This window comes from Heptranchias perlo, chromosome 29 (assembly GCF_035084215.1).
Source record: "Heptranchias perlo isolate sHepPer1 chromosome 29, sHepPer1.hap1, whole genome shotgun sequence".
NCBI lineage: Eukaryota > Metazoa > Chordata > Chondrichthyes > Hexanchiformes > Hexanchidae > Heptranchias > Heptranchias perlo.
The window spans coordinates 21747655-21771722 of NC_090353.1; the positions used below are offsets into that span (position 1 = coordinate 21747655).

Genomic DNA, 24068 nt, shown 5'->3' on the forward strand with positions numbered 1-24068 from the left:
ATCTCCCTTAGTATTTCAATTTTAACGAGACATTCAATATAAGTTAACATCTTAAGGGTGTTATATAAACAACTCATTTGCAGAGTTTTAAATAAAAAGTATTCTGGATGAAAATTTTTTTTTTTTTGTTTGGGTGCTGGCACATATGTTTAGTGGAAGCTCTGGTTTGCTTGCTTTTATTATTGTTTAGTTGTTTGTCATTATGATGTTGTTTTCTTTTAATTCTTTGCTATCCTTTGCTACCCCACAGGCAACTGGAGCTATTTCGGCTGGGGAGAACAACAAAGTATGTAATTATTTATTGCTTCTGGCTAACACCAGATTTATAATTCTATCAGACTGTGCATATTCAGTCAAATATGTAGGTTTGATTATGGTACACTGTGGGTCAGTGATAACAATTATGTAATAGGCCTACCGATTTTATGATACAATATGAGGTTAATAGAGCAGATTGTGTGATTTCCATGAAAAGACTTGTAAGTAAAAATGTGTGTGTATGTATATATATAGATATATATACACCAATATGCCTTTTACTTAAACTGTCCTTGTCCTTGATAAAGGCCGCAAAGCTGTTGGGTCCAAAGTATAATAGCTTTATTAAGAAGTTATAACGAGTAACAGAGATGTTTGTAATACAAGAGTACAATTAAGTACGCTGGTTAGATTGATACAACCTGGCTGATTGTTCATGTAACTGCAGACCCCAGAGTGCTCCACCGAAGGCCTGATCTAGGGACGGTTCAGCCGTGCTCTGAGAACGTTCTGGTTAATTACTGGAAAGCACCTCACTTACATATGTTTTAAACACAAAAAGCTCTGTTTGTTTGAGCTTCCCATCAATCACCCTCTCTGTCTGAAAGGGGACTATCAGTCTTACTTCTTTACTCCCAACATTTGCCATAGCAACACTCCTTTCTGATTCCCACAGCCCTGTCTCAACTCTCTTTTGCATTCCTCCAGTGATACCACCACCTCTCTTTCTACAAACAAGACCATTAGGATGGTCCAGGTGCTTGCTTTGATAAAGTCAGCGAACCCTTTGTTCACAGCTGACTAACATATATTTTACTTTAACATAAGTTTTTTAACAATGTAACTTAGGTTTGTAATAATATAAAAAGTTTGTACAGTGCATTTCTTACATGACTTATGTTCAAATAATTCGAATTTAATTGCAGTGAAACTAAATAAACAAAAGAGTAAAACGTACCCCAAAACATTATAACCATTGCATTAGCTTGAAATTAACAAACTTGACATTTTTTCTTTCCCGATCAATTGTCAATTAGTCAGAATTTTTCTATGAATTGAAATATGCTACTTTGATCACATCCATTAACTGACTCAGTTTGGTAATGGCACTGCAAACATAGAACATTGTCCACAAACTGGTCTGTGGCAGGTAATTCATTGTGCTTTGATATTTAAAATAAATTAAATTTAATAATATTGTGTGTGTAGTCTTTAGATGATTTCTGTTTTATATTGTCGATTTTTAAGAAGAACATTAAGATGTTAGACGTTGTTCTTGTCACAGAAACTGCATAATACCCACATATAGAAGGCTATACAGACATTGAATAAGCAAAATTATATATTTTTTAAACTAAATTTTGTTGGGGGCATAGATAGTTAAACAGTCTGTTGATTGTCCTTCACCTCTGAATATCTTCATTTTTAACCTAATTTGGGGAAAATGGATGAAGACCATTTCCCATTGCTAAATCATATCACAAGCAATTGTTTTCTGGGAGTGTTAGTTTTGTTTGCTGTGGGTAGAACTTGGTGCTACACAACTGTTCTGCCAATTTGGTAGTCTCAGTTTGGAGCTACTCAGATTAAGACTGGAAATGTCATATTGATTCAGCTGCATAACTGAATAATAACAGTGGAAAGAGAACACAACATGGCCTAATGGGTTCAGTAACCTCAGATTTTTTGATAGCACAATTCAGGGTACAACATGGAAAATATTTTACTTCCCATCATTTATAGGCCTTTAGATATCTAGTTTTAGCTTTGATGCTAGCTTTCCCAGGCCTCATTGCCCATGCCTCTATGATTCACTGCTATAAAATGTACAAGAGCAGCCTGGAATGATTTTTTTCCCCCCTACTTCCCTTTTAGAAAAGTGTATTGCCTCTGCTCAATGCCTCCCCATAATAACATTGCTGAGGTTTGTAATTTGCCGTGTGTGGAATTAACCATACTTGCCTGCATCGTAATACTCCATGCTACCCAAATGACCTATTCATCACCTGTTGTGTTAAACTTTTCTCAGCAGTATTTGACACTTATTTTCTCATGGTTTATAAATATTACAGTAACTTTTAGATGTAGTAGGAGCTGCTTACAAATGCCAATTTCCCATGGGTTATTGTGTTAAGCATTTGGTTAGAGCATTCCTAAAGCCACATCAGAGATTTTAGCTTAAAATTGTTTCGGGTTCAATTGTTTCCAGACATTATGATGCCAATAAGTTTTATCCATCATCTCGTGCCCCCACTTTAAAATGTAAATGGTCATTTTTCTGATTAAAATGGAACCTTGTTTTCTGTGCAAACAGATATTTACAGCCTAGACAACTATTTGTTTTGTGTAGTAAAAATATTTTCCATAATTCCATTATTGAGCTGAGTATAGCCAGATGGTAATAAAATATATTTCTCTGGGGTACATTTTGGCTGGTAAAAATCCACTGGGCAAAGTGACCAGCAGTTTATTGTAATGCCCAAAAGCCAATTGCTGAGAGCATTGTACATTTGAGTTTGATTATTTAACTTGATGCCAATAATTTAACTTGTAACATTTGTTGATAATATTTGCAGGACATAAAACTTCCCAATAATCAACAGCAGGTTATTTCTTTATAAACCCGTATCAACCTCATCACAGCTGTAATCATCTTGTGTTTTTCATCATCTTGCATCAAGCACATGGAGCATTTTGCACAGTTGGTATCCACACAGACAGCTGCTACTATATTAAAATAGATCAAAACTAAAATAAAATCTTGCAGAGAACTCACCCATGAATAGAATTTTTATTAAATTTATTATGTTTGTTTTACATAGTAGTTCAGATTCAATTTAGGTATTTTATTTTTTTAAATTTTAAACAGAAGCTAGGATGGTTTAGTTGGTAAAGGCAACGCTCAAAAGCCAGTGCTGAATGTAGAACTAAGCCATACAAACCAACAAGATCTCAAGTAGCAGCTGTGGTGTGTGCTGAATTAGCTAATCACAACTGAAGCATTAATGAGGAGCTACTACTGTGTTCCTGGGCTAGGGGGAGGAAAATCAGCCAGGTACTAGAGGATGATCAATCCCACAGAGCCATACCCCAACAAAGAGTCCATATCTTTAGGAGGTTGAAGGGAAAAGAGAAACAGACAGAAAAAAAGATGGAGGGAAGAATAATTTCTTTTGCATAGGATTATATTATGTCTTTGTATCTCGGCTCCGACCAGGGTTTGGACCTGGTGCCTTCCTGCACTGTATGGCTCAGATACTTGTGCCATAACCTGCTGGGTCAGAGAGGGAGCTTATAAAAGAACTTTAAAAAAAAAATATATATATATAGCTTATATACTTTACAGATGTATTCAGAAAGCAACCTTTAACATAAGACCAAATGTCTAATGAGGCTTGAGATATGCAGCTAATTATTATTATAGTAATCATGTAGTGTAGTGGTGGCTGTTTGCATCATTTGTAATTTTTCCATAAATGCACATTTCTGGTGTACATGGACAGCAAAGCAATCCCTTGGGTGCAAGTTGTGAGAATTGTATGATTATAGAAGAGCTTAAAGTATTTAGGAAAACAATAGTATTTAAAACTAGTATTTATTTTACAATTCTGTAATTTCAACATTGTGGAAATGTGGTTTCCATTGTTTATAGACAATGAAGATCCTGACAGTGCAGTGGATGACAGAGACAGCGACTATCGAAGTGAAACCAGCAACAGTATCCCGCCTCCATATTATACAACATCTCAGCCTAATGCATCAGTCCATCAGTATTCCATTTCTTCACGGCATCAACAAAGTGGATCGCGGGATTCTTGCACTGATTCTATTCACAGTTATGAGCTAGATTATTCAGATCATCAGAGGCCAATAAGGTACAATTTATTATGTTGACTGCTTTTTAATTTTAAAAACAAGTAATTGTTGTTCAGTAGGGTTGTGTTATTGTTAACAGCTAAAAATTTACAGTAGCTTGGTGGAGCAGTGTGTCAGTGCACAGCGGCACACTGTACCACACTGTGGCAGGACATGAGGTTGTGCCTAACTTCTGACGTGGTGAGTTTCAGATCTCGGTGAGCTCATTGCGGGATGTTCCATATAGAAAGGAGGCAATTCTGAAAGAAGTAAAATTAATGACTTAACTTGCATCACTTTCATACCTTATATAGCTTGCTGGCTATACAGTAACATGACCAGAGGCTTAAAATGCTTACCTTCCCACTAGGTCTGGGGCAGTGATCGTAGAGAACCGGATGTAATTGGTGATGAGCAATAGTGTAATTAGTTGCTAAGTTTTGTTGCTTAGACCTCTTCAAAAAGGTCAAAATAATTTTGGCGCTTTTGTTGATTTGCTGTCATAACTGAAAATATCTGTGGTTTTGTGATGTGCTGTTCCTTTCCAGCAGTCAACAAAAATCTTTAGTATCTTAACAAATATTTTCATTAACTTGTGAGTAACTTTGTACCCTGGCTTAGTGAACAGCTTGGCGATGGTATGAGCTGATCTAATACCTCAGTGGCTGAATGACTGCATCCTGCTATAAACCGATAGTCCAATCTGCATGTCATAATTATGTTGATGAGCTTCGTTGGTTGTCAACAACCTGGGAGAAAATTGAGAGGAACCTGGCTCAGTTTAATTCACCTTTAGGAAGATATGTTCCTTCTACTAGCCAGCTGATTTAAGCAAAACTGGGAATGGATTTGTGAAGCCGTGCATGTAACTGATCTCTCATTTCCAGAGATCATGCTTTTACATGAACTGGAATAATAAATATAAATTACTGAATAAAGTTAACCCACACTACAATAAGAAAGGTAGGTTAATTTGGAGTTTTGTGATCAAAACTTTATTTTACAGCACCTTAATATGTTTTTCCCTTGGACTTGTTCTGCCATTCTTGAGCACTTTGATATTATGATTTCTCATTGTATGTTGTCAACTTACTAATTATTTGCACTAAAGCATGTAATTAGGAAGGACAATATTATTAAATTTATACTCACTAATGCAATTGTTTTTCATGGAAATGCATGAAGCTTTCAAAATTTTAGAATAGTTTGAAGCAGTTGTTTTTCATGGTTGTACAAAGAATATATAATTTATAAGTATTCTGTATGCCGTATTGACTATCAATAATCAAGAGAGCAACGTTTACAACAATATACATTTCAGTTTCAAGTCAGTTTTATTCATAGTATTGTCTGCAAATTTGGACATCACTCCCTCTACCCCATATCCAAATTATTATGGCTGTACATGGTAAACAGAAGCAATTCCAGAACAGAACCCTGTGGGACACTTCCAACCACTCCGAGAAACTGTTCTTAATTCTTACTTTCTGTTTCCTCCCTTCTAACCAGTTTTTAATCCAATTTGCTACCCTTCCCCTAATTACGTAGCCTTAATTTTTGCCAATAGTCTCCTGTGTGGTACCTTGCCAAAGGCTTTCTGAAAATCCATGTATATCACATCCACTGCATTTCCCCTATTCACCACATCTATCACCTCTTCAAAAAATTCTTAGGTTAACTGATAGAGGGAGTAAATTGAATATGAGAGTAAGCTAGCAAGAAATATAAAAACAGATCGTAAGAGCTTCTACAATTATATTAAAAGGAAGAGATTAGTGAAAGTAAACGTGGGTCCCTTAGAGGCAGAGACAGGAGAAATTATAATGGGAAATAAGGGAATGGTAGAGACGTTAAACAAATATTTTATATCTGTCTTCACTGTAGAAGACACAAAAAACATACTGGAAATAGTGGGGAACCAAGGGTCTAGCCAGAGGGAGGAACTTAAAGTAATTAATATTAGTAAAGAAAAAGTTTTAGAAAAATTAATAGGACTAACAGCTGACAAATCCCCTGGACCCGATGACCTACGTCCTAGGGTTTTGAAAGAGGTGACTGTAGAGATAGTGGATGCATTGGTTTTGATCTTCCAGAATTCCCTAGATTCTAGAATGGTCCCTGTGGATTAGAAGGTAGCAAATGTAACCCTGCTATTCAAGAAAGGAGAGAGAGAGAAAACAGGGAACTATAGGCCAGTTAGCCTGACATCAGTAGCGAGAAAAATGTTAGAATCTATTATGGACGTAGTAACAAAGCACTTAGAAAACCATAATATGATTGGGCAGAGTCAACATGGTTTTATGAAAGGGAAATCATGTTTGACAAATCTATTAGAGTTTTTTGAGGGTGTAACTAGCAGGGTAGATAAGGGGGAACCAATGGATATAGTATATTTGGATTTTCAAAAGGCATTCGATAAGGTGCCACATAGAAGTTGTTACACAAGATTATGGTTCATGGATGGGAGTGATGTATTAGCATGGATAGAGGATTGGTTAACGGACAGAAAGCAGAGAACGTACGAACAAACGAATTAAGAGCAGGAGTAGGCCATTTGGCCCCTTAAAACCTGCTCTGCCATTTGATAAGATCATGGCTGATCTGATTGTGACCTCAATCCTACTTTCCTGTCTACCTACTATAACCTTTGACTCCCTTGTTTATCAGGAATCTATCTAACTCAGCCTTAAAAAGAGTAGGAAAAAACGGGTCACTTCCAAGTTGGCAGGCTGTTACTAGTGGGGTGCCGCAAGGAACAGTGCTAGGGCCTCAACTATTTACAATCTATATTAACGACTTAGATGAAGGGACCGAGTGTAATGTATCCAAGTTTGCTGATGATACAAAGCTAGGTGGGAAAGTAAGCTGTGAGGAGGACTCAATCTGCAAAAGGATATAGACAGGTTAAGTGAGTGGGCAATAAGGTGGCAAATGGAGTATAATGTGGGGAAATGTGAGGTTATTCACTTTGGTAGGAAGAATAGAAGAACAGAATATTTTTTAAATGGTGAGAAACTATTAAATGTTGGTGTTCAGAGGGATCTGGGTGTCCTTGTACAGGAAACACAGAGTTAACATGCAGGTACAGCAAGCAATTAGGAAGGCAAATGGTATGTTGGCTTTTATTGCAAGGGGGTTGGAGTACAAGAGTAAGGAGGTCTTCGCTGCAACTGTACAGGGCTTTGGTAAGACCACACCTGGAGTACTGTGTGCAGTTTTGGTCTCCTTAACTAAGGAAGGATATACTTGCCTTAGAGGTGGTGAAACGAAGATTCATTAGTTTGATTCCTGGGATGAGAGGTTTGTCCTAAGAGGAAAGATTGAGTAGAATGGGCCTATACACTCTGGAGTTTAGAAGATTGAGAGGTGATCTCATTGAAACATATAAGATTCTGAGAGGGCTTGACATGCTAGATGTTGAGAGGCTGTTTACCCTGGCTGGAGAGTCTAGAACTAGGGGATGGAGTCTCAGGAAAAGGGGTCGGACATTTAGGAATGAGATGAGGAGGTATTTCTTCACTCAGGCCATGAATATTTGGAATTCTCTACCTCAGGGGGCTGTGGATGCTCAGTCGTTGAGTATATTCATGACTGAGATCGATAGATAGTTGAACTCTAAGGGGAATCAAGAAATATGGGGCTAGTGTGTGGTAAGTGCAGTTGAGTTCGAAGATCAGCCATGATCTTATTGAATGGCGGAGTAGGTTCGAGGGGCCGTATGACCTATTCCTGCTCCTATTTCTCACGTTCTTATGTTTGTCAAGCACAATCTTCCTTTCTGAAATCCATGTTGGCTGCTTCTAATTATTTTCTTTTCATCTAGACAGTTAGTAATTTCATCATTATTGAAAGATTCCAAAATTTTTCCTATTACCAATGTTAAATTAACTGGCCTGTAATTACCCAGGTTGGCTCTGTCTCCCTTTTTGAAAATGGATAATACATTAGAAAGAAAAAAAGAAAGACTTGCATTTATATAGCACCTTTCACGACCCCTGAACGTCCCAAAGCGCTTTACAGCGATGAAGTACTTTTTTGAAGTATAGTCATTGTTGTAATGTAGGAAATGCGGCTGCCAAATTGTGCACAGCAAGGTTCCACAAACAGCAATATGGTAATGACCAGATCATCTGTTTTGTAGTGATATTGGTTGAAGGATAAATATTGGCCTGGACACCAGGGAGAACTCCCCTGCTCCTCTTCGAAATAGTGTCGTGGGATCTTTTACATCCACCTGAGAGGGCAGACGGGGCCTCGGTTTAACGTCTCATCCGTAAGACGGCACCTCTGACAGTGCAGCGTTCCCTCAGTACTGCACTGTCAGCCTGGATTATGTGCTGAAGTCTCTGGAGTGGGACTTGAACCCACGACCTTCTTAATCAGCGGCGATAGTGCTACCAACTGAGCCATGGTTGACATATTGGCTAATTTCCAGTCCTTCAGCACACATCCATTCTCTATATAACCCTCAATATAACCTCCGAAATATAATTTCTAGGGCCTCCACTATTTCCCCCATTTCCCTCAGAATCTTTCGATGTAGTCCATCACATCCGGACATTTTGTCCTCCTTTAGCTAACTAACTTCTCTAATAAATTGATCCCTCTGCTCTCGTAACCATTCAAAAGTGACAAAACTCTGATATTTTATTTCATTTCTGCACTGTAATTCAATGTAAGCAAAAGTACTTTTCAAAGTTTGATGACATTAATAATGCATTATTTTAATAAAACGTCATAGCAGTACACCAAATTAGCAATGCGATGTAGGTTCTCTCTTGTGTTTCCCGGCACATAGCGAGTTCCTCATCTCAGCTGGTTGACAGGTAGCAGGTACCAGTCAGACATAATTGAAACACACCCATAGCAGGCAAGAGAACGATAGAATGAATCAACCTATGACATGCTTGCACATCCCTTGAAGCTGAAGGCAAATGGAGACTAACCCGATAATGGTTTTCTTGGCATTCTTCTTATTGATGACATGGGGATGTTGAAAGAAAAATAAGAAATATAAATTACAACAGACCTGAGGGAGTAGAATACAAATATATATATATTTTTTTCAGATTATAATATAAATTGAAATTTGTTTTGTAAATTAGATGTGCAATTATAGTCTGGTAAGTTAATGCATATTATTTTATGTACTGAAATCTGCAAATTAATATAGTGCCTGATTGGACTTTTACATCACGATTAGTGTGAAATCATAAATGCAACATTTTAAACCATAGCATTCATCAAAACAAACACTAATCGTGTAAATTGTACACACTTTTGCAAACTAAACTGGAATTATCATTATTTTTTCATGCATTGCTTGACTACTGTAACTTAAACACATTTCAAAAATATATTTAATAATATTGTCCTTGCAATGTAAAACAACACAGGCAGTGCAAATGCAACATTCATCTGTTGAATTTTATTTGTGCTCTTTCTTCTTGGTTTTGATACATTGGGGGTGATTTTAAACCCAAGAACGGGTGGGTTGGGGGCGGGTGGGAGTTGAAAACAGTCGTTTTTTGGGTCGCGACCGCAACCCGGCTTTATTTCCGGGTTTAACGTTGGCGTGGAAAAGTACTGACTTCCCACTGGGAATGCCAAGTCCAAAAATTTTGCAGTTGCGACCCCAAAAAATAATTGTTTTCAACTCCCACCTGTTCTTGGGGTTTAAAATCACCACCTTGGACTTTTGTAAGGGTTAAGAACTTGCTATTTTAATTATTTCTGACTTGCAGGTCACTGGAGATATGAACAGGGTTAATGCAATGATTGAGTTTAAATATATCTGTACATTAGAGATTGTATATTATGTACTACAAATTACTAATATATTTAATAATGCATATTGGGTTTATGAATGTACTTTAAATTCTAAGATGGACTGCTTTCTTTAGGTGACTCCCTGCTGTTTGATATTATGTATAATATATAATGTATGTGTTATTAAATAATTTAATCAGTTTCATATTTTTGAACAGTGTTGTTGCTGATTGTCTCTGTAGGATATCAGTATGTAATAATTTTTCTAGTAGGGTACAGAAGATGAGCACTGTATGGAAGTGTTTAAGGGGGCAACACCGATGATCTCTTTTGAATTGAAGAATAACAACTTTGCATAACTGGTATTTTGGTATAAAACACTCTTTTTGCAGATTTCCAGGGATTATGTATACAGTTTAATATATCGAGAATAATACCTACAAGGATGACACCAGGAAAAATGTAATGTGTATTTTATAAAGGATAACACATACAGTATACACTGTACTGGAAAATAGCATCTGCACTGTACATTGTTATGGTATTGATGTACACAGAAACCTCTTAATGGGAACACCCTAATCATTCCCTTTTAGCTGGCCATTCCTATTTGGCAAACCCTGTACGGAGATTCAATTGGTGCCTCCGTAACTGTACCCTTTAAACAACTGTTCCCATTAACTGGACTATGCTGTAGTAAGGGTTTGCATTTACAATTTCAAACTGGAAACATTGTAACTAGTCTTTATAAAGCAGACTGTTATATCTTTAATCCATGTAATTTGGTTTTCTATCAAATGTTCTTAAACAAAGAATAAGGTTGAACTATTGCTTACTATGCTCTGAGACTACTGTATCTTTTAAATACACAGTAAGAAAAGATAAATTAATGTGATCTTTGAACTAAGATTAATCATGGGACAACTACTATTTATTTTTTTTCCCATTATAACCTAAATCACCCACTTTGCCTAACTCACTTAGCCAACCCTCCCCAACAGGAGGGCTGAGAAGTCAGATCCACACCTATGGGTACCAAATGTCCTCTTGGTGTGTTTTCTACAAAGTGTTGTGGTAGTTGAGCAGTGAATTGTTTGATAAACCTCCCCTCCCTTTCTTTTGTCCAACCCATTGGCTCCACTCTGGATATTACATAAATTTATTGTCATTTCCTGATCTACAAAGCACAGTTGTCTCAGTAGGGTATGCAATAAAAACATTTAGAGTAACTTTCTGATTTATTTAATTTTCCCTCACTATCTTCCTCTTTGTGCTTTCCAATTTCTCTGGTAGACGCTATGATAGCATAGACTCTGCCACAAATGGACGCAGTGACCTAGAGACTGCGTCAGACTCTAGCAGGCTAACCAGTCGTCAGTATTCCCTTGAAAGTAGGCAGTCTCTAGATCTGTCGGATAGGTGGGTTTGAACCGCATCTGTTGCCTTGTTCGTACACTAGACATTTGTGGTCTAAAATGTGCTGTGGCTTTTTGTCTAGTAGTTGTGTGCATGCTCGCTTAAGTGTTTCTTCTGTATTTGTGGACTTACAATGACTTCAATTAAGCAATATCAAAGATTTATCAGTGTAGGTTCACCAAAATACAAATGTTATGACTATTTAATTATGTACTTATTTACTCAAAAATATGTTCAGTTTCCATTCTTTAGATTTTCATATTATCCATTAATCTAATGAATCTAAAAATTGGAACAAAATGTTTACAGATTTATTTCATTAAGAATGTGGCATCATCTTTTACTGTTTGCTTCTAACCCTTTAAGTATTAAACATTATTATGAACGTTTGGACAATGTGGGGTCAACGGTGACTAGTGTTATCAGTTACTGCAGTCTTGTGGAGCTTCCTCGATTGCCTTCGGGGGTCAGAGAGGAATGTCCCAGAGGTTTTTTTTCTCTCTTTTATTGCCTGTGCCAGGAGATTGCGGGGTTGGGGGAGCCTTGATGGACCATTTGATCTTTTCTTGCCCTTTTTTGTATATATGCTCATATCTTCAATGCAACATTTATAAGACAGGTTTCTTTTGTAAGTTCTCAGAATGGAATTATAGCAAAGTTTTGAATCGAGTAGTATTTTTTAATAAATTCTCAAAAGTAAATTATAAAATTATACCTTTTGAGTTGGTAAGGAAATACTCAAAGGATTGAAGTATCCAGAGGTTCTATACAGTTTCAATAACTGCCTTATTCTATCATGATGGTTACTAATTTGATCTTAAAATCTTAATAACTTAATGCATTACTTTTAGATCACCTTTCAGTTCTTTTAATTTTTAAAATATAGTGATATGGATCATTAAAGTTATTTGAAAACAAATGAGCTTTGTTTTTCCAAAATGGTTTGCTATATTGATAATTAAAATTTGCCAATGATCAAAAGTTGACTTTCACTTGCTAACTTTTTTTCGCACTAAAGTTTTATCTGGTTTGATGTGACTTAAAAGTTGCAGCAGCCAGTTTGATTGGGCCAAATCAAACTTAGCAAATGTGAAATTTATTGGTTTAAAAGCATGTTTCTTGGTGTGGGTGAACGCTTGCGTTTAAATTCTGATAGAAGAAAACAAAGTACAGAAGCTCTTTTTTAAAAATAGGCAGTGCTGTTAAACTCAATGCAAAAAAAAGTAATCTGTCACATAACATTGATGTCTAAAAGGCGTAACAGTGTCTGATATTATCATAATGGGTAGGTAGCATAAAGCATCTTGTATTGTTTGCATTTTAAAACAAAGTAAGCAGTAGTGGGAGGAAACAGCACTCAATTAATCCAATAAATCTTGGATGAAATTGCAAAAGAATTCTGGTTCCACAAAATTGAGAGTGACCGTAGCAGAGGGGAGTAAAAAAATGCTTTTATCATCATCATGGCTTTAGGCAACCATACTGTACTGCATGGACTGTCAAGTAACATAACATTAATGCAATAGAACTGTATTACTTTGCAACACATAAAATAGCATAGTTTTTGTCCAGTAATCAATGTACCGGCAATAATATCAGTAAAAGTCAGGGTAACTGAAATCTCTAATGTCAGGCATTTATTCATTATACAAATATTCATCCAATACAAGCAGAATGCTTTTCTTCCGAGAAGTAACAATGTGGGATATTTTGAATGTATTTAGGAATTAATTTTAAACTGTTACTTAGGGTCCTGAATTTTTTTTGATGAGTGAACTGATAAATAGTTGAACCATTGTAACCAGTATTTAACCCTTTTCTAGAAATTACTTAGTTTTCTTATTTGGGGGCCCAATTTTTATCTCCCCAGTTGCAAGTCCTAATTTGAACACAAAGTCATTGGTAAAATGGCCTAGCTTGTATTAATGGGTAACAACATGATAATGGAATTGTACACTGGGGACTAGAGAATGAATATTTATCAATTGGGTTAATAAAATGCATATACACGTACACTGGAACATGATTAGTGGACATTTCCAGGTTGTAAAGAAGAATGATCACATCTGGTCAATTGGCATTCTTCCACTACCTGCTTTATTTTGTAAAATTAAAAAGTTAAAAATCTGGTGGTTCTTCCTTTCTGGCCATGTTTTGATATAGCAAGAATCTACAGTCACGCTGTAAATTCTTTCCAAATGTCTGCATAGAGAAATTCTGGGTGAATTCAGAAAACTGGATACAACGTGGGAATGTGAGACATTTTTAAACCTGCAATTATGAACAAGATGAAATGGCATTGTGCATTTGTGCAAAGCTAATAGTCAGTAAAAATGGAATTACATTATATTTTCTATAAAGTCCATTTTTAAAAGCACATTTTATTTAGTTTTTGTTTCACTTGGAATTATATCAGAAATCTGTTTTTGAGGTGATGGCTAGAATGTCTGTCGCCTGTAGACGGTAAACATTTTTATATAAAAATTACTGCTAGCCTGACATGCATTATTTATGTTCAGTTTTTATGCTTAACCACAAATTGATATATAATCTATAGTTGTAAATGGTTCTTTAGTCTTTTATAGCCTTGTACTACCAGCCCCAGTAGCCCATTCTGTTAATGATGATGTATGCTACCAAGATACCGAGTTGGAGAGACTCTAAATGACCATTGGCAACAGCCTAAACGTTCACTTCCATGTCAAAAGACCCATTAACCTTAAAATGTTTAATCTTGTTTCAGTTTGATGTAGCACACTGATCATTGTGTCAATAGTATAAAGCATTTTAAATAGACTTAATTAATAACTCTAACATCTGTGAACTAACAGAGACAAAGGGCACAATTTTAAAAGAAATCTGCGGGTGCGTTGGGGGCGGGGGGGCAAATAAAATCGTGTTTTTGAGGAGTGGGCAGAAATCCCGGCTCCAAATGCCAAAGAACCCGGATGACCCAGAGCCATCTGGGCGCGCGCGCCGATCCTGAATCCAGCGGGACAATGTTTAAAGCAGCAATTCAACTAGTTAAAGTATTTAAAAAATCCATAAATGCAATTAACTATGAAGGCAAGCGATTTCAATTCCGCCTCAACATGTTTCCCGTGCTGTGTATAAAACAGCATTGGAAAGTAGTCGGGTTTCAGCTGGCAGCCATTTGGACATTAAAATTCCTGTTTGACAAATGGGGATAAAAGGTGAGTTATTGCAGCAGGGCACTCAGTTCTCTCAGACAAACTTTTGGCTGAGAGATCTTTGTGTTTAGACTCAGAGTTGTTCTGTTTATACATATTTACACATATTTACCAACTTTTTGGACCCCCTCAAACTGACACCGTCAGGATGGGAGTCTCGATGGCTGCATTCGCCAGTACGTCCGAAGACGAGGAACCCATCACCGTCCTCACCAGGCACGGCGTGCACTTCCGCCACTTGTAGCTCCACAACACAGTGCTGCACCACACAAGAGGGGACCTGCACAAGAGCACAGCGGGAAACAACAGAGGGACCAATGTCGCGGGAGACGCTATCCTCGTCAGAGGGTCTACAGACCGAGGCTCAGCTTCCTGGACCTCTCTGAGGAGCAGTACATACGGAGGCTGAGAGTGAGTCGCCAGATGGTCGCAGATATCTGCAGCCCCCTTCATGCCGAGCTGTTCCCGGCTGGGCCTGGTGGCATCTCATTACCCGTCGCTGTTAAAGTGACCACTGCCCTCAACTCCTTTGCCTCTGGATCATTCCAGGGTGCCATTGGTGACATCGCTGGGGTCTCTCAGTCATCTGTCCATAAGTGCATGAGGCAGGTCACAGACGGTTTGTTTCACAGGGCCTCTCAATACGTCAACTTCCCCATGGACAACCTCAGCCAGATGGAGAGGGCAGTGAGATTCCACTCTGTGGCTGGCTTCCCATTTGTACAGGGTGCAATCGATTGCACGCATGTAGCAATCTGAACACCTCCACACGAGCCAGGATTGTTCATCAACAGAAAGGATTATCACTCCATCAATGCTCAGCTCGTTTGTGACCACCACAAGAGATTCCCTGGCAGCTGCCATGGTTCATTCATTCTGAGAGAATCCAATCCTCTTCCACGCACCAAACAGCCTTAAGGGCTGGTTCCTTGGGGACAAGGGATACCCCTTGCACATGTGGCTGATGACACCTCTGAGGAACCCCATCAGCGAGCAACAGCGTCGATACAATGACAGCCAAATCGCCACCGGGTCTGTAATCGAACATTCGCTAGGACTGCTGAAGATGCGATTTCGGTGCCTTGATCGTTCTGGGAGAGTGCTTCAGTACACATCAGCGAGAGTGGATCGCATTATAATAGCGTGTTGTGTCCTGCACAACATGGCGCAACAGAGAGGGGTACCGGTTGATGAGGCCCCATGTCCTCATCCAGTGTTCACATCTGCAATGAACATTGAGGAGGAGGAGCAGCAGCAGGATGAGGATGAACCCATGGGCAGAGCAGCGGCTCACCTGGCTGCTCGTGAGGCCAGGGAGTCACTCATATGTGAACGGTTCTCATAAGATCACAAAGTGAGAATAGTCCAGTCCTCACACCACCTGGAAATAGCAGCGCCAACACCAGCTACCCCCCCTCACCCCGCACAAAACAGTCCTGCAACTACGCATACACCCACTGTAAAGTCATCGACTGGGTGGCATCAAGTGTCTCCTTTCATGACGAAGCACGTGAAAGGGCGCTGTCACAAAAGGCAGGCAAGAATGGGCAAGATGTGCAATAGTGATAAGAATGACAACATTTAATGTGACTTTAACAAAAAACAAATATAAATGAAAAACATTACAGTCTGTCAGGCACCCTTGTGCATACCCTTCGTGATCACAAAACCTTAGCCTTTCTCTTCCTACTACTTCTACGTGGTGTATCCCCTGTGGCTGCAGCAAAGTTAGTGGCAGGTTGCTCATGTCCATGCCCGGACTGCCTAGGTGCTTTCGGCCTATGCCCGCTGGGTTTTGGAGCCCGTGAGGGCCCCGCCAAAGACTGCTCCACCTGCACCTGTGCAGGGGCTGACTTGGCCACCTGGAGAGGAGGCAGCATTGCGGGTACTGGTTAAGAGGGAGGCAACAGGTGAGACGTGGAAGCGCCTTGTGTGGCGTCCCCACTTCCATGTCCCCTTTCACCATCATTTCTCTCTCCTGGACCAGGCCCACATCACTCCTACAACTCTGCTGGAGAACAGTATGATGCCTTGGAAGCCCATTTGTAAAGTTTCTGTCTGCCTGTTTAAGGCGGCAGAATGTTGTTCACCATGAGTCTGAACGGCCATTGCCAGGGCCTGAATCGACTCATTTGTGAGCTGTGCTTGAAGCTCAATGGAGGCTAGCCTTCTCTCCAATGCAGACATTGCCACACTTACCTGCGACACTATCTCAGACATTTCCGCAGTTACCTGCGACGCTATCTCAGGCAGTTCCTCACGTCCCCGTGACACTATCTTAGAGATTCCCTCACGTACCCGTGCCATCATTCCACTCATGCAGGAGTTGGACTCCTCCATCCTCTGCTATTGTGGAGAGTGTGCAAGGCAACTGTTCCAGTACCTCGCAAATGTGCTGCTGTCCCTCATCCATTCACCTTTTAAAGGATGGCCCCTGGGGTTCAGCATCTGCGTCCAGCTGAGCAGAGCCTAGAGAGGAGTGCATCCACTGACGCGGACTCTCCACAGCTGCCCCTGCCACCAGTGTCTGCTCGTGCTCACTTGTATGTGGTGACTCACCAGGTGCCAACCCAACTAACTGACTACTAGGACCCACCGAGGTGTGAGTATCTGTGCTGGTAGATGGCTCGCTATGATGTGACTGTGCACCCTCAGAGGCCGGGAGCTCCTCTGAGGAATCGGCCTCTCCCATCACTGCAGTCGTTAAAGGGCCTGTAAGAGAACAGAAAGCAATATTAAGCATTATTACAGATGTGTCATATTGCGATGAGCATACTTAGGTGTTCAACATGCCAGTCATTGTTAACATCAATTCATGTTGCGTGTGATGAATGTTGAAGTTGCGTCACCAGACGTTCGTGGGGTGCCAGTCTCGGTGTCCCCGACGGACAGGCATTCGAGGGTGCGGCTGATCTCCAGGGCTGCCTCCTCCGCCTCTGTGAGGACCACTATTTGTTGTGGCCCCCTCCAGTCCTCGCCCTCTCGTGGCATTTTGTACTCTCTTCTAGAAGGGGAGAAAGTGCAGACGTGTGAGTGATGAAGTGGTCAGCCGATGAATGCTTTGCTTTGGGTGAGGCTGACCATGAAAGAGGAGGAGTAAATGGGCACGCGGCAAACGCGAATAATAAAAACTTACCGTTCCCCACGCGATCGCGACTTAATTGGTGGTCATTAATCTTGTTTCCGGGTTTGCCGTCCAATTCTCGCAGGCTCCTTCCACCTGGATGTACAGCCAGAGGGGAGAACTAAGGTCCACCTCACTAGTCCTGAGGATCATTGACTTACATATAAGACCTGCAATTAGCAAGCCCTGGGTGTATAATACTGTATACCCAATTTGATATTTTTTGTACTTCTCTCTCCCTCCATCCCCGACCCCCCCCCCCCCCACCTGTTGTGCTCCTAGCTATTTCTGTTGTCATGTAAGCTGTTGGTACTCTGTCCTTTGTGTTGATATGTTCAGTTTCAGAGGGTGAGTTTCAGAGAGAGACATCACATTGGATCAGGATTGGGGTGAATGGTAGTGGTGGGGTCACAAATGTGGAGATGAGAACGTGCTCAGGAGGTGAAGGTAAGTTGAGGATGAGCCTTAAGTGGGTGTGAGGAGTGGTGTGATGGAGTAGACTTGGCAGTGCAGAATGAGGTGGGGCGGTTGATGTGCAACAGGGAATGCAGGAGAATCAGTAACTGTACTCACTTTTGCAGACCTAGTTAGGTCATTGAAACGCTTCCTGCATTGGACCCAAGTGCGGGATATGTTTCTCCTGCTCGTGACCTCCTCTGCCACCTTGAGCCAGGCCTTGGTGGCAGAGGCAGGGCGTTTCCTCCTGTCGGCCGGGTAAAATAGTTACTTCCTTCTCCTTCTCACTTTGGCTAGCAACACCTCAAGTGAACCGTCGCTAAATCTTGGAGCAACCTTGCCCCTGTGCTGCTCCATTATGTCTTGCTCTATGCTCCAGGAGAATCCATTGGAGCAATGGCCCTTTAAATCTAGACACTGCAACTGACAGCCTGTCATGTGGGTGCGCAGTCCGCCCGCTGCGCAACCTTCGAACGGCAAACCTGGAAACTATATTCATAGCCACCAATTAAGTCGCGATTGCGTGGGGAATGGTAAGTTTTTATTATTCGCGTTTGCCGCGTGCCCATTTACACCCCTGCTGCCATCCCGCCGCCTTATTAAAATCATGCCCAAAGTAGCAGTGATTTTTAAAACCACCAATAATTACAAAGGAGAATGAATCTTCCGTAAGTTGGTTAATAGATTCATAGCAGTTCTTTCATTGTATCTGAGAATAACTCTGCCAATTGATAGTTAAAGAAAATTTCAACTAAATGCCGCTTAACAGTTATCTTCATGAAAATTACATTTGCAATATCAGGTTATCCCCTCAACTTGCACTGGCTACAAACATTGCCGTTCAGCATTATTTTAAACTTAAAAATACATTCATTAAGTTACATGCTGCCATTAGTACCATAAGGTATATTTTTCATAACAGTTCAACAAACCCTTGTTGAATTAACTTGATAATGCTGCAACCATATTCTTAAAATAAACATTGTTTTAGCTAATGAACATCATCTAACTGAGGCACATGACAGCTACTTCAAGTGAGGAAATCGATGAGGAGGAGACTATATCCTTTGCAGTGGCTTTATCAGCCTTGTTAGATATTTTCCCCCTCTTTTGGTGAAAACAAATCTGTTTGTGGATCTGGCTAAACAAACAAAATGAGTTGATTAAAGTGCTAAATTGCAAGAGAACTTAAGAGTGTATACAATAGTTAACACTGCTTTACCATGCTAAATTGATAGCCGCCCTCAATTTCTGTATTGCTGCTTTTTTTCAGTGATTGATTGGGGATATCTCTGGAATGATCTAATTCTTCTTGTGAAAGTGCTAATATAACGGATCAAGTTGTTCAATCACTGTATTAACTTTCTGATTGCCTTGGCACAGCAAAGTCAAACACAAACAGGACTGTTGTTGCATTCTGAGTATATGACGCCCATTCAGTTCTGTTGAAGAGAAACACCGTGAGTTTGCTAAGAATTTTATTGAATTTAGAGGATTTTTAGGATGCATTTATTGTGCTTTAAGTTATCTTGACTTCCACAGACTTGAGAACATCTGCCATATCTTTTGTGGCCTGTTGTGTACACAGTAATATTGCTGCATGCCGCTGGATCATAGTCATGTTTACTGTGATGAGATTAGTCTACTTTTGTCATTAAAATTTTGAAGTGTACTTGTCTACTGCTGATGCAGCAGCTCATAAGACAGCCAGGGAAATATGTTCTGGTCTTATTAAGCAGGCTAGACTGGTACCATGTCAGAATTCAGCCCAGAATCAGTACTTTAATTTGACTCAGATTAAATAAGACAACTTCTGAAAGGACTGCTTTTATTTTTTTTTAAATGTCAAGATAATGTGTAAAATACAGGAGACTTTTATTGGGCAAAATTGTATGCTTTCATGGTACCAAATACTTGATGTGTAACATGCTTCTGCATGTTTTGGGGGAGTGTGGGTTCATTGCCCAGACACCTCCCACACACAGGAATATAGTATTCTAATCTAATATGAACTGTTTGCATGAGGCACTTCTCCAAGAGAAGGAATGAGAAAATTGTAGGGCTCCACAACCTGTGCTGCTATCTGGCACATCCTAAAAGGTAGTTCGGAAGCAAATCCAAGACCTGAGAGCAGCTTCTAGGCCTTGTGGGTGATATTGTGGTATGGAGACATTTGGGAAACAGTAACCAGAATTTGTTGGATTCAGTATAAGAATAGGAAAAGAAAAAGAAAGTCCAGGTTAAGAGAACTTGACTGGAAAAAAACAAAGGTCCCTTACCCGAACTAACTGGATGGAAAACGGGCAAACAGAATTGTAGATCCGCAATGGGAAATATGTAAACAGGAGATGGAAAGAGTACAAATCTAGTATATCTCTACAAGGAAAAAGAGAGTGTAATAAAGGCAGGGGTTCCATGGATAAACAGAGAGAATAAATCAAATATGAAACAAAAAAAATTGAGATTTACAAGCCAGATGTTAAAATTGAAGGCTAAGACAAATATAAAGAATATAGGGAAGTTACAAACGGGGATAATAGAAGGGTTAAAAGGAAAAATGAGCAGAAATTAGCAAAAAATAGACACATTAATCGTAGTCAGACAGTCAAAATAGAGGTAGAACTGCTAAGAGATGAATGAAATAAGCTTGCGGTAGAGTGTGGAATGGCATAGATACTAAGTAAGTACTTTGCCTCAGTTTTCATGGAAGAGGTGGATTTTGGGACTGCGATATTTAATGGGCCAGAAATTACTCTGAGTGGCGAACAAACGGCACTCGCCACTCCATAGATTTATACTCGCCCATAAACTTACTGCGGAAACTTCCTCTAATGGGAACCTGAGAAGAGTCCAGCATTAACTCCCTTGAACCTAGGACCTATTTGGCCGATGAGAGGAGCGCTCTCCCCCCGACCAATCAGATTGCAGCATCGTTGACAAGCCACGGAGTCAAAACCTTGGTGTGCAAGCGACAACAGTAAAATCATTGTAAAAACATTTGGAGACAGTGAAATGAAGCGAGGGTAAGAAATATCAAATTAAAAGACAGAGATAAAAGAGACGGGAAGAAAAAGTTTTAAAAAATAAAAAATGTTTTTTTTTAAATGTCCAACAACTACTAAAATTATAATGAATGGGACTCCACATTTTTAAAATTAAATTTCCATTGGCAGAGAGGTTGTTTGGCAGTCATTAGTACTTACCACACAGTTGAAACTTAGTTTAGACCTGCTATAACTGAGCATAGCTGTTGTGGCGAGATTAGTTCGTTTCCAGCTGGGCAGGAGAGCAAGTTGGCGAAGTCCCTTTAACGCGAAGCTTTCAGATCACCGGCGAACCAGGAAGAGCAAGTTCCGGATTTCTGATTTTGACTGCACATTTGTGGTCACCTCAACTTGCTCTTCAATTTCGCCACTAATAATGGTGAGCGCTGTTAGGCTCTCCGTTATTTTGAAAGCAATTTCTGGCCCAGTGAGATTGTAGGATCTCCTGATATGGGTGAAAAATGAGCAGAGGTTACTATTCAAAGAGAAACTTTCTTCTCCAGCTTCCCTCGGGTTCCTTGGATGGAAACCAAGACTGGTGGGTAGCAAATTTGACTCCCCTCTTCAAAAAAGGCAGTAGGGATAAGCCAGGAAATTGCTCCGCATTGGCAAATGCTTTGCTTTTCCTCAAATCTTTGCCTCCATTGACCACATATTGTGCCATTAAGAAACTCCTGTGGCTCTTTGCATTTAAACAAAAACTTTAAAAGGCTGGATCATAGGCATTGTCAGATTTAAGCTATGAGGAAGGTTATGGAAGTTGCCATTTTTTGGGGGGGGAATGTAAGAAACTTCAAGGTGATCTAATTTAGTGGAAAACCTAGTCCAGCTTTGCATATTGTGTAGTGAGTGACCCTGTGAGAAAAGTTTTATGTCCAATTTCCTCCCTGGGGAAGAACTCTTACTAATTTTATATTGATTTAGTTTGTACTAGTAATGTTCTAATGAAATATAAAGAAGTTAGATTTGACATGGATAACAGCTATTAAATACAACAGTACTTGCTACATTATATATTATAATATCTTGAAAAGAGATGCATTGCAGAAAAAAAGCGTGAGTTTTGTGTTCCAAAGCACGATCACTGAGAGATTCATTCTTGCAGTTAGTGTCCATTTTAAAAATCAATGTCCTGTTTGCAGCCGTGTTAGTGCCCACTTAGTGTTCATAATAGAATGGTTACTTTGATGTTAAACATATGCTTTGACATTACTACTAATGCACAGTTTACATTATTGATCAATCACCAGGCCAAATGCATTAACACTCAAGCTGTAAATTACCATTTCAACCATTTACTGTATTAAGGTTTGGAACCGAGTTTAAAAAAAATCAACCATTAATTTAGTACCTCAAGTGCCATTGTTAGGCACATGTACCATAAGCCACAGTCAAATAGGGTTAAAAATCACCTGCCCAAACAGATTTTTTAAAATAAGGATAGAAAGCAGTAGCAATAATTCATGTTAATTAAATCTTCATTTTGGCAGCAGCGGAGAATACAGAAGAAGGTAAATATGGAGGATGGGGCATTGCCATGTATCAGAAATTTAAGCTATGAGGAAGGTTATGGAAGTTGCCATTGTTTTCTTTAAGGGGGTGGGAGAAACTTCAAGGTGATCTAATTGAAATTTCTGTAATTATTAAGGGGAATGGCAGTGCTGATCAGGGCAAATTGTTTATTATGTCAGAGGGTTTCAAATATTGGAAGACACGTTAAAAATGCAGAAGTTAGTAATAAGAAAAGTCAGGTGAAACTCAACCAAGGTTTTATACAACACCAGCATTCCAAGAGTACTTGGTGTTCTAGACTACACATGTGAGGAAATACATGTACCTGTACATAATTCCTTTGTGCACATGAATAAAAATGATTCTAGTTAATATAAATGAAATGATCTAGTTAATGTAAATGCTGGCCATTTGTAATGTTTAGAATGTCATTGTATATAGTTACATTAAATACCCAGGCACAAGACACGACTTCCATTCTGTATCCACATGCTGTGCCAGAATATTTTGAAAAGATAACAAACTCTATGAATAGCTATTGGGAGCTGTGGCTGATGCCTCCAGTACATGTCTTGTCTTTAAATATAATTTGGGTTCATGCTTCACAAATTAGACATGAATATACATATATATCCCGATATATAATGAATTTAATCTTTATTTAATGATAGAAGCTCCATGTACAGCAGAACATGCAGCATTGACCATAATAGTATAAAAGCATGCTATTATAGAGCAACCTTGCTTGCAGGATACAGTTGTTAACTTATCCTGGGAGCACAGCTAGTGAACATCTTTCTCTCTGGAGATTCATTACAGCTCGCTGCCTGGGTGCAAACCCTCTTCGATATACCTTTTCTTACCACTGCTACATGGCAGCTAGCATTCTGCTCTGGCTGCAACTCCTCTTCGTTTCCCAGACTTTACATGAACCTTATCACATTAAGAGAGAGTGTCTGACCAGATGGCACCCTTCTGCTGAATTAACATTCTGATGTCCTTGTAATTGGCATCAGTAAATACTAGTTACCTTATCATCCAACATATTCTTTGTATCTCTGGTTACTATTCATTCTTGGAAACCTGTCAATCCTGAAGTTTATTATTGCATTCTTACCACAGGGACATTTGTACAATGTTCTGTCCGTTCTCACAGATTTTGCTTCCGTATCCATTTCCCATGCAAGCACCATCTGCTCAAACATCCCCACCCCCCCACCCCATTTCACACAATTACAGAACTTGTAACTAGACATTGATTAGTTATTTCAATATGTTGCCATTTAAAGACCATTATCATGCTTTGCAAGCAAAAAGTTAAAAGTTTACACTACTATAATTGAGCACAATTTTCCTCTCCTACCAATGGTGATGTCCCTAGACTTCCGAGAGGCGTTACTGTAGAGGCAACAGGGAGTGAGACTGACTGATCTATTTATTGGC

General features: G+C 39.4%; 1 protein-coding gene across 1 annotated transcript in view; it reads left to right on the plus strand.

The window, feature by feature from the left end:
• Positions 1–24068, plus strand: part of unc13a (unc-13 homolog A (C. elegans)) — a 340969-nt gene that overhangs the window by 90580 nt on the left and 226321 nt on the right. The window contains exons 8-10 of the mRNA XM_067968623.1: positions 251–286; positions 3911–4133; positions 11176–11301. Of these exons, the coding sequence (XP_067824724.1) occupies positions 251–286; positions 3911–4133; positions 11176–11301 (385 nt within the window). The remainder of the gene's footprint in view (positions 1–250; positions 287–3910; positions 4134–11175; positions 11302–24068) is intronic.